Here is a 12,853-nt window from a genome sequence, read left to right on the forward strand (position 1 = left end):
TGATGCTATTATTTTTTGGTGCAGATTGTGTGACAAATAAGCTGTATTTGAACATAGCCCAAATATCACTACGTCAGAAAATGCCTGTAGATGTACAACTACCAAGGAAACAAGACAGATATAATATCATAATGAATTACATTTCCCTCCTCATATAAAAATGACCTTTTCAATGTTGGTATCATTTATGAAACACAGTTGGCAGAATGCATGTACATAAAAGTGCCAAAGTACCCAACACAAGGCATCGGCATCAACAGGGCTAGCGACTTACCAGCTGAATTCCGTTGCAGCTCCTCTTGAGTTTTAGAAAGGTCACTGGTCACTTGCTGTAATTTTTGTTCCAATGCAGAAATTTTCTCTGCATCATCATGGATAGTTTCAATATGATGGTGAGCCTCCACGGCCTGCTTCTTGATTACTGCCAAATCACACTGTATAGAAGAGAAGAGTCCTTGAAGCGGTATATTCAGCTCATCCGTCTGGTAAGGAGAAAGCAATGTTCATCTCCCATAGGATCATTTAAAATCCAGACAATGTGCATGTAAGAATGCAATGTTTTTTGTTTTTTTGGTGTACAAAGCTTAAAAAACACCTTTTAATGCAAATATGCATCAAAAGGTTAGTACATTTTATACAACACCACTGAACAGGTAAACCACTAATAGGCCACTATTTCAATTTCAAAGGAAATTGCATAAAAGCAATACCCTAATGTACAACCGCACTAAGACACTAAGCTCAGGCAAAAGTGCATGTTTTTTCAAGATGGCAAAAACGCTTAGGTCAAACACATTGGGCACTGTGCATCTCAGGGAAAATGGTACATGCCAGGTTGAAATGCCATCTGACGACCATCAGCCAGTTGCCATAGACATTGAAGGGGTTAACCGGGAATTAATTTTGATGACCCATCTTCAGTACAGGTCATCAATGTTAATCAGCAGGGGCGATATTGATGGTGGGTCATCATTATCATTTCCTTGATAACCCCTTTAAGACTAGGGCAACATGGCGACTTCGGTCACACAACATAAAGATCGCAATGTCACACTGCTACAATCGCAACTTGTGACTGTGGTCCATTGATGATTATTTTATTTTGCAGCGCAATTCAGTATCAGATGTAATTTAACAGAGCAACATTGTGATAGTAAGGCCTCTTTCACGTGTCAGTGTTTGATCAGTGATTGGCTCACAGTAAGGCTACATTCACACGACTGTATGAATGAGTCTGCATCCGTTCCGCAATTTTGCGTAACGGGAGCGGACCAATTTATTTCAATGGTGCCACAAAAGTTGCGCAAAGCACAACGTGTGCTGTCCGCATCCGTAGTTCCGTTCCGCAGCCCCACAAAAGTAATAGAGCGTGTCCAATTCTTGTCCGCAGTTGCAGACAAGAATAGGCATTTTCTATGGTAGCAGCGGCCGTGTATACTTGTTTTGCAGAACCGCAAAAGGAGATTTTTGTATAACTTACCAGTGAAAACTCTTTCTCGCTCTTCATTGGGGGACACAGAGACCATGGGTACAGCTATGTCCCCTAGGAGGCGTTGACACTAGATAAAGCTGTTAGCTCCTCCCCTGGCAGCCTGGAGAGAGAGCTTCAGTTTGTGAGAAGCAGTAGGAGAAGCAAGCCAACCAAAAAGAAAACACGTGGAAAACGAACCATGTCAAAGGACCCAACGGGGTCCAAACCAGCAACAGCTACAACTGTGGCCGGACAACAATACTGGGTGGGTGCTGTGTCCCCCAATGAAGAGCGAGAAAGAGATTTTACTGGTGAGTTATACAAAAATCTCCTTTTCTCACCCATATTCATTGGGGGACACAGGAACCGTTGGACGTTCAAGAGCAGTCCACGGGGAGGGAAAAACCACAGACCCATGGAAGCAAGCGTCCCTGCTGGTAGCTAAGAAACTGCCACCTGCAAGACCTTGCGGGCTAAGCAGCGGCCGCCGATGCATAAGAATGCACCTGGAACAAACCGTTGTGAATGGGTGTAAGGAGGACCGGTAGCCGCGTTACACAACTGCGCAATTGAGGCGCGATGCCCCAGAGCCGAAGAAGCGTCCACCGCTCAGTGGAGCGAGCCGTGACACCTAAGGGTGGAAAACTGCTCCGGGCGCGGTATGCGTCAGCACTTGCAGACCGAATCAAACGTGCAATCGCCCTTTGAAGGCCGCCAACCCTTAGCGAGGACCCTCCGGAGCGAAATGAGGGTTCGTACGCCGACAGGGACTGGAGGCTGCTAACAAGGAGTATAACTCTGACAACGTCCAATAATGTAACTCCCTTCCGTAGGGTGCGAAGGAAAGGGACAGGGAAGGAAGGACAATTACTTCATTGATATGGAAGTCAGAGACCACCTTCGGGAGAAGAAGGAATGGGCTGGAGAACTGCCGTATCCCTGAGAAGAACCAGGAAGGGGATCTTGCAAGAGAGCACCCTCAACTAAGACACCCGCCAGGAGCTGGACAGGAGCTGGAGTAAGAACTCCCGCAAAGGGCTCAAGTGGAGAAGACCGGAAGGCTGAGAGAACTACATACAGATCCCAAGGCCGTAAGGACGGTACAGAGGAACCGTATGAGCCGCTCCCTGAAGGAAGGTTCCCATGGGCCCCAGGGAACCCAGAGTACGCTGGAAGCTGCCCCAGGACAGAAGCGGCAACACCTGACCCATCAAGGAACTAAGGGCTAAACCAAGGTCCAACCCAGAATATAGAAGGATAGGACCGTGGGGAGAGAAAAAACAGGAAGAGAGGGGATGTCCCGGCGTTCACAGAAGCCCAGGAAGGACCTCCAGGTCCCACAATAGACCCTGGGCGATGCAGGCTTCCTGGCCTGAATCATAGTGCGGAAGACATCTGCGGAAAACCCTCTCCACGTCAGAGTGGAGGTTTCAATAGCCACGCCGACATCGAAATGCAGATGAAAGACCAGACCCTGTGAAAGAAGGTCGTCTCTGAGTGGCAGTGACGTCTCCAGGAAGGAGAACAAGGTCAGCATACCACACGCTACGGGGTCAACGCGGAGCGACTAGGATTTGTAGGAATGTCCTCCATCTGGATCCTCCGTAGAACCCCGGGAAGGAGGAGAAGAAACACGTAAGGAGGGAAAACTCCCACCAAGGAGAATCCGGGCGTCCCGTCGCACGCTTCCGGAACTCCGGCTCTGGAGAAAAAGGTGGGAAGCTTTCATGTAGATACCGTTAGCTCACCCAGACCAATGGAAGAGTCCCCGTAGAAGGAGGAATGTGGAGGGCGCCACAGCCCACCAGTCTGGACCGGATCGAGCCTGGAAAGGAAGTCCACCAAACTAATACCCTGTGCAAATGCAGATGAGGGAAGGTAGCAACGTAGGAACTACCAAGGCATGCAGGACGGCTATGAACCCTGAGCCAGAGGGGGAAAAGACAGGAGAAGAATAGGCTAGGTTTGAGCCCATTCCCCGTCTGAGACCGGCGCTATACAGAAGTAGCCAAGGACTAAGTGGCTGTGCAAAAACACCTGTATTGCTAGCCCCATACCCCAGCAGAGGAGGGGGTCCCCGCGGAGGCCACCGAATTCAGTGTTAAAAGAGTCCACCGCCTGACGAAAGAGCTGTGCAGATCTGTGCAGTAAGAACCAAGCATGTAGTGGTAAGCAACACCACTCACACAGTAGTAGCCAGCGCTTGCCCAGTCAGCACAAAACTGAGGGCGAGGCCTGAGACTATCCGTAGAAGCCACATACCATACTGCCCCAGTGAAGTAGAGCTAACCTCAAACTCTACCTGCAAGGGCGCTGAACAGGCGCAACTGCCAAGCTAGCTCCAGGGTAGGACCCCTACCTGACGGGGATGTCCCACTGGAGTGACCACGAACTCGAGCATTAACGAAAATCTGCACCTGTGGAGTAGAACAAGCTGTAGAAGCTAAACCCGAGTGCCAGCATAACCACTTTCCCAGAGAAGGGGGAGTGGTGGATAGAGAATACGGAGTCAGTGAAACACTCGACTCGCTGGAACGTACTCACCATATATGTGCAATGGAGTAAGCACTACGTATTGATGCGGACAATATCATGACCTACTGGAAAAACGTAGGCCCATGGAGATGGGGGTACTCTAGGACACAAGTGATGCTAGGAACCCCCTGAGAAGACAGAAGATGTTATAACCATGCACGAAACCAGCACCAAAGGGAGGAACAGCCACCGTGTCCACTGGTGACACCCATATAGCACTAGAGTAAGAGTGCCGGGCACCCGCGAGTACCGACTGTTGCCACGCCCCCCTAGGAAATAAGTGAAGGCACCTCGAGCCGTGGTGCCGCAGAATTGCAGCATCCGAAGAGGTTTAGTTATTCCCCGCTAGTGGAGCACTAGCGGAAGGGGGAAATGCGACAGAAATCACGGTGATGTGCAACACTCCGTCTATGGAAGGATAGTGCGACAGTCGGAACCGTATGTAATGGTAGTGCAATAAGCTACCTAAGGAAGGTGGATGCATACGGCAAGTACTAGGGAGAATACTTCACCTATGAAGGGGGGCGAATGCCCACGGCGAAAACTAGTGCACATGGAGAGTCCTGGACCCCGTGGGAGTGCAATTGTTGCACCTAAGTAAGGGGGTAATGCATACAGCACACAATGTACCAGTGATAATGTCATCGCGCCATGAATGGATATGCATAGCAGGTCCCGAAACTCATGTCATTGTACTGAGTCCACCTATGGCAGGGGATAAAGTATAAGGCAGGTACTTATCCCGAAGTAGTGCAATTACTCCACCTAAGGAAGGGTTAATGCATACCAAGTACTACAGGCCACCTAAGGCTACTTTCACACTTGGGTTCAGAGCGGATCCGTCTGGGGTCTGCCCAGACGGATCCGCTCATATAATGCAGACGTTTGTATACATTGTAAGACTGGACGGATCCGCTCGCCTCCGCACAGCCAGGTGGAAACCCGAACGCTGCAAGCAGCGTTCAGGTGTCCGCTTGCTGAGCGGAGCGGAGGCTGAACGCCGCCAGACTGATGCATTCTGAGCAGATCCGCGTCCCCTGAGAATGCATTAGGGCTGGACGGATGCGTTCGGGGCCGCTTGAGAGACCCTTCAAACGGAGCTCACGAGCGGACACCCGAACGCAGGTGTGAAAGTAGCCTTAGACGCAATCTTAAGAGATTGCGTCGGACTCATGTCAGGGTCTGAATCAGTGATTCTCTCTCTCCTCAAAATAAAAATCTTCAGGAGATTCCCTGCAGAGCAGGGAGGTCTTGCCTCCTATTGACACTAGAAAAAACTGAAGCTCTCTCTCCAGGCTGGAGGGGGTATAGCTGCCAGGGGAGGAGCTAACAGCTTTTACTAGTGTCAACGCCTCCTAGAGGACATAGCTATACCGACGGTTCCTGTGTCCCCCAATGAATATGGGCGAGAAAACACTACGGTCGTGTGAATGTAGCCTGATTGAAATCACTGCCTGTATGAATAAGGCCTAAAGCTGTGCAGCCAGTCACCTCATAGCCCCAAACTAAACAAGAAAAGTGCACCGACTACAGAATCTGCAGACCTGGACGGCCGTTTCTGTCATATTGAGCGGTTCCTTAGTACCATCCTCTTCATCATCTTCCTCTTCATTAGAGCATTTTCTGACTAAATTCTGCAGGATTTCCATTCTTTCTTCACACCGTTCCTCTAACAGCTCTTTTTCTTTTTGCAAACGTTCACTATAACAAAAAGAATATAAAGTGAGAACAAAATTAAAACAACTTTATAGACGCTTAGTATGTGACAGAAGCTTTTGATGTATGCCAATGTATATAGATAGTCAGGTCCATAAATATTGGGACAGACAATTCTAACATTTTTGGCTCTAGATGTGCTTTACCTGCAGACTGTCAGCTTTAATTTGAGGGTATTTACGTCCAAATCAGGTGAACAGTGTAGGAATTACAACAACTTGCATATGTGCCTCCCACTTGTTAAGGAACCAAAAGTAATGGGACAGAATAATACTTGGTTGCAAATCCTTTGCAGTCAATTACAGCCTGAAGTCTGGAACGCATAGACATCACCAGACGCTGGGTTTCATCCCTGGTGATGCTCTGCCAGGCCTCTACTGCAACTGTCTTCAGTTCCTGCTTGTTCTTGGGGCATTTTCCCTTCAGTTTTGTCTTCAGCAAGTGAAATGCATGCTCAATCGAATTCAGGTCTGGTGATTGACTTGGCCATTGCATAACATTCCACTTCTTTCCCTTAAAAAACTCTTTGGTTGCTTTTGCAGTATGCTTTGGGTCATTGTCCATCTGCATTGTGAAGCACTGTCCAATGAGTTCTGAAGCATTTGGCTGAATATGAGCAGATAATATTGCCCAAAACACTACAGAATTCATCCTGCTGCTTTTGTCAGCAGTCACATCATCAATAAATACAAGAGAACCAGTTCCATTGGCAGCCATACATGCCCACGCCATGACACTACCACCACCATGCTTCACTGATGAGGTGGTATGCTTAGGATCATGAGCAGTTCCTTTCCTTCTCCATACTCTTCTCTTCCCATCACTCTGGTACAAGTTGATCTTGGTCTTATCTGTCCATAGGATGTTGTTCCAGAACTGTGAAAGCTTTTTTAGATGTTGTTTGGCAAACTCTAATCTGGCCTTCCTGTTTTTGAGGCTCACCAATGGTTTACATCTTGTGGTGAACCCTCTGTATTCACTCTGGTGAAGTCTTCTCTTGATTGGTGACTGACACACATACACCTACCTCCTGGAGAGTGTTCTTGATCTGGCCAACTGTTGTGAAGGGTGTTTTCTTCACCAGGGAAAGAATTCTTCGGTCATCCACCACAGTTGTTTTCCGTGGTCTTCCGAGTCTATTGGTGTTGCTGAGCTCACCGGTGTGTTCCTTCTTTTCAAGGATGGTCCAAACAGTTGTTTTGGCCACGCCTAATGTTTTTGCTATCTCTCTGATGGGTTTGTTTTGTTTTTTCAGCCTAATGATGGCTTGCTTCACTGATAGTGACAGCTCTTTGGATCTCATCTTGAGAGTTGACAGCAACAGATTCCAAATACAAATAGCACACTTGAAATTAACTCTGGACCTGTTATCTGCTCATTGTAATTGGGATAATGAGGGAATAACACACCTGGCCATGGAACAGCTGAGAAGCCGATTGTCCAATTACTTTTGGTTACTTAACAAGTGGGAGGCACATATGCAAACTGTTGTAATTCCTACACCGTTCACCTGATTTGGATGTAAATACCCTCAAATTAAAGCTGACAGTCTGCAAATAAAGCACATCTTGTTTGTTTAAATCCATTGTGGTGGTGTATAGAGCCAAAAATGTTAGAATTGTGTCGATGTCCTAATATTTATGGACCGGACTGTACATTAGCAATTTACTCCCATTGTAGAAAACTCAAAACAGTTTTTACTGTGGCCTTCTGTATAGAAAAGTGCGGTTGACTATGCCAGTCAAGAATATGTCAAAAGGATACTCTAGGTATGCGCTGGGTATATGGAGTCCTACAGATACTTACGCAGCATGTGCCAGGATCTTTCCTGGTACATGCACTCAGCATGAATAAAAAATAATAATAATCTGAACAAAGCCTCACCAATGTAGAGCTCTGTACAAAGGAGGCAACTGCAGTAAAATACCAGTGCATAGTGGTTACACGGCAGTGAGCAAATTTGGAAATTTCTCATTCACACATTGTAAATAATAACTATTACTCTTAGCATGACTTTACTCCAGTTTACAAGTTTGCCATAGGCAACCATACAGTATTTTGGTCACCTACACAAAGAAAGGTATAAGGAAAAAGTTTGAACCTCCTCTGCGTTTTCGAACCCCCCTTCCCTGGGTTTGGCTTACAAATATGGCTGAAAAACCCCAACATTTACTTGTTTGGCGATTTTTGCTGGCCTGAGTGCAGGATATGACAGAGGTATAGATGAGCTCTATATGTACATAGGTTTATATGATTTGGAACAGGATTCTGGAGTAAAAACAGAGTAAATAGTGAAGGGACTCCAAGGAGACATAGTGCACGTTTTGCTTACCACATTGACAATCTTCGGTGTACTTACTGGTACAGCAGAGCTGTCAATCACAGTCCCATATACTGAAATGTATGTCTCCGTAAGTACTGAAACAGACAGATCTCTAACAAAAGACTTCAAGCTAGCACTTACCTGAAGTCATGTTCACGCTGAATGAAGTGTTCTTTGAACTCTTTTGCTACATCTTCTCTTATTCTAAGTTCCATAAGAAGTTTCTCTTGCTTCTCATTACATAGCTTGGTTTTCAGATCTTCCAGAAGTGCTAGCAGATTCTAGATGTAATAAATAGCATGAAAGTTGTCTTTAAGTGACAACCAAAAGTACTGGATCATTATAAAATGTGATGTCTTTAAAGTATCATACCTCATAAGCTTCTTTCTTGATGACAATTTCATCTTCTTCTAACTCATAATCATCTTCATCTTCTAGATTGGTGCAGTCAAGAGGATCTTCATGATCAAAACAGTCTTCATATTCCTCATCATTTCCATCCTCCAGAACATCATCTAAGCGGCTTTCCCACTGCACAGTTGCACGTTTTCGTGACAACAAACTCTTGTTATCAGCATTGTTTATTATAAAGGACACTTCCCTGGCACTCTTTTTTTGACCATGTAATAAGATGTCCAAAGCCTGACAAGAATCCAATATAAGGACCTAACATTGAGAAGAAATCATCAAGGAGGTAAGCAATTAATGATGCAACAGAACAGTGAAGCAAACATGTTTTTGCCTTATTTTTTGGAAAATCTTGGCTTAAAAAGACTGAAGAGGTTAATAACCCTCATGTATACATGTATATGCAGGTATCCACAGTTTATACTGCTTTATACCATACAGCTACTCAGTTGTACGAGAAGAGGCCACAAAGGTCATCAATATAAGTCCTGGACAACCACATTAAAGCTAGTCTGGAGGGGGCACTTCAGCGCTGTGTTTGCGACTGCGCTGTCTGGGCCTCTCTGTGGGCAGTGGCGTCATTAACTGCACCACACTGCCTTTCGGCGCATGTGAAGTTGATTAAAGGGGTTATCCAATACTATCAATTGCCCCCTCATATGCCGGGCCCCTCACAGAGAATATACTTCCCCCGCTCCCCACCGCCTCTGCAGCTTCTCCCATTGCGCGGATGAAAACATTTGGTGTCGGTGGGAGCAACCATGGGGTGACGCTAAGGAGGCTCTTCCCCGTCCCCTCCTGCCATTGGCTGCCCCCCCCCCTCCAACACAGGATGTTTTAATCTGTGCATGGGGAGAAGCTGCAGGGAGCGGGGCAAGTATATTCCCTGTGAGGGGCAGCATATAGTATTGGTGGATAACCCCTTTAATGCCTCATTCACACGTCAGTGTTTTGGTCAGTGATTTCCATCAGTGATTGTGAGCCAAAACCAGGATTGGAGCCTCTACAGACATAAGGTATAAGGGAAAGATCTGCACCTGTTCTGTGTTTGAAGCCGTACCTGGTTTTGGCTCAAAATCACAGATTGAAATCACTGATCAAACACTGACGTGTGAATGAGACATAAAACATTGCCCATAGAAAGGCCTAGACAGCACAGACGCAAATACGGCTGTGAGCTACACCTGTGTAAGCTTTCCAGAAGTTGCTTGATGGCGTCAGGATAAGAGGTGAAGAGGAGAGGAGCAAGTTTCAGATTCAGGTGGGAGTGGTTGGGCCCCATTGTGAACAGGTACTGTCCCCTTGGGCTCTTTCATTCGCATTTGCAAACAAATATAAAAAGATAGCTTTCAGGTAGGGATGTCCCGATACCATTTTTTTAAGACTGAGTACGAGTACCGATACTTTTATTTAAGTACTCACCGATACCAATTACCGATACTAATTTTAACAATAAAATACACACACACATGTATTTTCTGACCACTGACCAACCAAAAGGCCCAAAAACAGAACTATAACATTCCAAGGAGACGTTATACTGTATGGGGGCAGCCACAAGGAGACGTTACACTGTATGGGGGCAGCCACAAGGAGACGTTACACTGTATGGGGGCAGCCACAAGGAGACGTTACACTGTATGGGGGCAGCCACAAGGAGACGTTACACTGTATGGGGGCAGCCACAAGGAGACGTTACACTGTATGGGGGCAGCCACAAGGAGACGTTACACTGTATGGGGGCAGCCACAAGGAGACGTTACACTGTATGGGGGCGGCCACAAGGAGACGTTATACTGTATGGGGCAGCCACAAGGAGACGTTATACTGTATGGGGGCAGCCACAAGGAGACGTTACACTGTATGGGGGAAGCCACAAGGAGACATTATACTGTATGGGGCAGCCACAAGGAGACATTATACTGTATGGGGCAGCCACAAGGAGACGTTACACTGTATGGGGGCAGCCACAAGGAGACGTTACACTGTATGGGGGCAGCCACAAGGAGACGTTACACTGTATGGGGGCAGCCACAAGGAGACGTTACACTGTATGGGGGCAGCCACAAGGAGACGTTACACTGTATGGGGGCAGCCACAAGGAGACGTTACACTGTATGGGGGCAGCCACAAGGAGACGTTACACTGTATGGGGGCAGCCACAAGGAGACGTTACACTGTATGGGGGCAGCCACAAGGAGACGTTATACTGTATGGGGGCGGCCACAAGGAGACGTTACACTGTATGGGGGCCACACGGAGACGTTACACTGTATGGGGGCCACAAGGAGACGTTACACTGTATGGGGGCAGCCACAAGGAGACGTTACACTGTATGGGGGCAGCCACAAGGAGACGTTACACTGTATGGGGGCAGCCACAAGGAGACGTTACACTGTATGGGGGCCACAAGGAGACGTTACACTGTATGGGGGCAGCCACAAGGAGACGTTACACTGTATGGGGGCAGCCACAAGGAGACGTTATACTGTATGGGGGCGGCCACAAGGAGACGTTACACTGTATGGGGGCCACAAGGAGACGTTACACTGTATGGGGGCAGCCACAAGGAGACGTTACACTGTATGGGGGCAGCCACAAGGAGACGTTACACTGTATGGGGGCAGCCACAAGGAGACGTTATACTGTATGGGGGCAGCCACAAGGAGACGTTACACTGTATGGGGGCCACAAGGAGACGTTACTGTAAGGAGTCAGGACAACAATTTTTGAAGCCCCCCTCCTCAGTATAATAGTCTTGTGGCCATCATACAGTAATGTATATTTCTTCTTGCCCTAATGCCTGCTTTTAGAGATCAATGTGCAGCTTGCAGGCAGGAAGGGAAGGACCAGGGCCATAGAAGACAGACACTATCACCTTTAGAGGGACTCGCTCCTGGCAAACACAGCTCTGCTGCAGTGGAGCAGACTGATGTAATTACAATGTATAGTTATTGCAGGGACTCAGAGAATCGTCTGAGAGTTTATTAGTTAAAACGAATCGAATGAGTCAGAGACCGTGTCACCGAGTCCCTGCCAGGCTTCCTGCTCTGCTACATGCACCCTGTACACACACAGCTCCACTACATGCTATGCTAATAATGCCCCCCCTTCCCCCGGACGGACTTACAGGGAGCCGCAGAGCAGGAAGCCTGGCAGGGACTCGGTGACACAGTCTGTGACTCATTGGATTCTTTTAACTAAAACTCTCAGACGATTCTCTGAGTCCCTGCACTACGCTCCCTGTGCTGTGAGTCAGTGCTGGTTGCCTCTGATTGGTTAGAGGGCGGGGAGGGGCGGGGCTAGCTTCCACTCTAGGCTCCAATTACACAGTGCCTGCTGCTGCCTGTGAAGCTGTTAGCTGTGCGAGATGCAGGGGCTGCGGAGACACATAGAAGCGGCGCACAGGTATCGGCAGTGGTATCGGGGACATTTGCACGAGTACATGTACTCGTGCAAATGCCCGGTATCGGTCTCGGGACATCCCTACTTTTAGGAGTTAATAAATAATTAAAAGGAAACTTAAAATGTGTACCAGTGATGACAGACTACCTTTACATGCATGCAAACAGAAAATACAAGCTGCTAAACTAATTGACTTCGTGTGACATCTACACTCTTTGGCTCACCATTTTACATACCTTTTGGGCAACAGCTGAAAACTTGAGCACATTCAGGGTCTCATCGTAAGCAGAGGCAGCCTGACTAATGTTCACAATCATGCACACTTTCCCTTTCCCACTGAAAAAGCTCTGCAGATAGTGGGTAAGCTTGCTTTCTCGAAAGGGCACATGCTGCTGAATTCTGGAGTAAACAAATGGAGAAAATATTGCATTGTGAGGAGACAAAAGAAAGGGCTTTAACTATAGTATTAGGGTAGTAAAAAAACAAAAAACACCACATCAGTTCTATATGAATAGCTTTTTAAAAGGGAGTTTCTCCACCTGGATATTTAAGGCACATCCACAGGGTATCAAATACTGAACTTTGTCGCTCCCCGTGCGATGTTCGCTGTGTATAGGGTCCCCATCCCAGTCAAGAATAAGAGTAAATCACAGTAACAATTCTTTATTCACATTGCGTTTCTCATTTATTTCTGAACAGTAAGAAATGCGGCAACACGTGTAAACGGTTTCGGCTCGCAGGCCTTCTTCAGACACTGTGCCGCAGTTAGGTGGAAAATGAAGAAAAAGTTTGGGGGGTGACATACACAATGCAAGTCAATGGAGACGGATCCGTTTTCACTGACACAATAGAAACCGGATCCGTCCCCCATTGACTTTCAATGGTCTTCAAGACGGATCTGTTTTGGCTATGTTAAAGATAATACAACCGGATCCGTTCTGAACGCATGCATGCGGTTGTATTATCTGAACGGATCCGTCTGTGCAGATCCATGA

General features: G+C 47.2%; 1 protein-coding gene across 2 annotated transcripts in view; it reads right to left on the reverse strand.

The window, feature by feature from the left end:
* KIF20B (kinesin family member 20B) overlaps window positions 1-12,853 on the reverse strand; it is a 146,661-nt gene that overhangs the window by 98,353 nt on the left and 35,455 nt on the right. Inside the window, exons 12-16 of one of the 2 annotated variants that reach the window (XM_040436643.1) lie at window positions 12,095-12,257; window positions 8,418-8,711; window positions 8,187-8,326; window positions 5,551-5,707; window positions 275-482 (exon numbers count right to left, since the gene is read on the reverse strand). In XM_040436643.1, the coding sequence (XP_040292577.1) occupies window positions 275-482; window positions 5,551-5,707; window positions 8,187-8,326; window positions 8,418-8,711; window positions 12,095-12,257 (962 nt within the window). The remainder of the gene's footprint in view (window positions 1-274; window positions 483-5,550; window positions 5,708-8,186; window positions 8,327-8,417; window positions 8,712-12,094; window positions 12,258-12,853) is intronic. The other variant, XM_040436645.1, reaches the window with a different exon arrangement.

The sequence above is a fragment of the Bufo bufo genome, chromosome 6 (assembly GCF_905171765.1).
Source record: "Bufo bufo chromosome 6, aBufBuf1.1, whole genome shotgun sequence".
In the NCBI taxonomy this organism is placed as follows: Eukaryota; Metazoa; Chordata; class Amphibia; order Anura; family Bufonidae; genus Bufo; species Bufo bufo.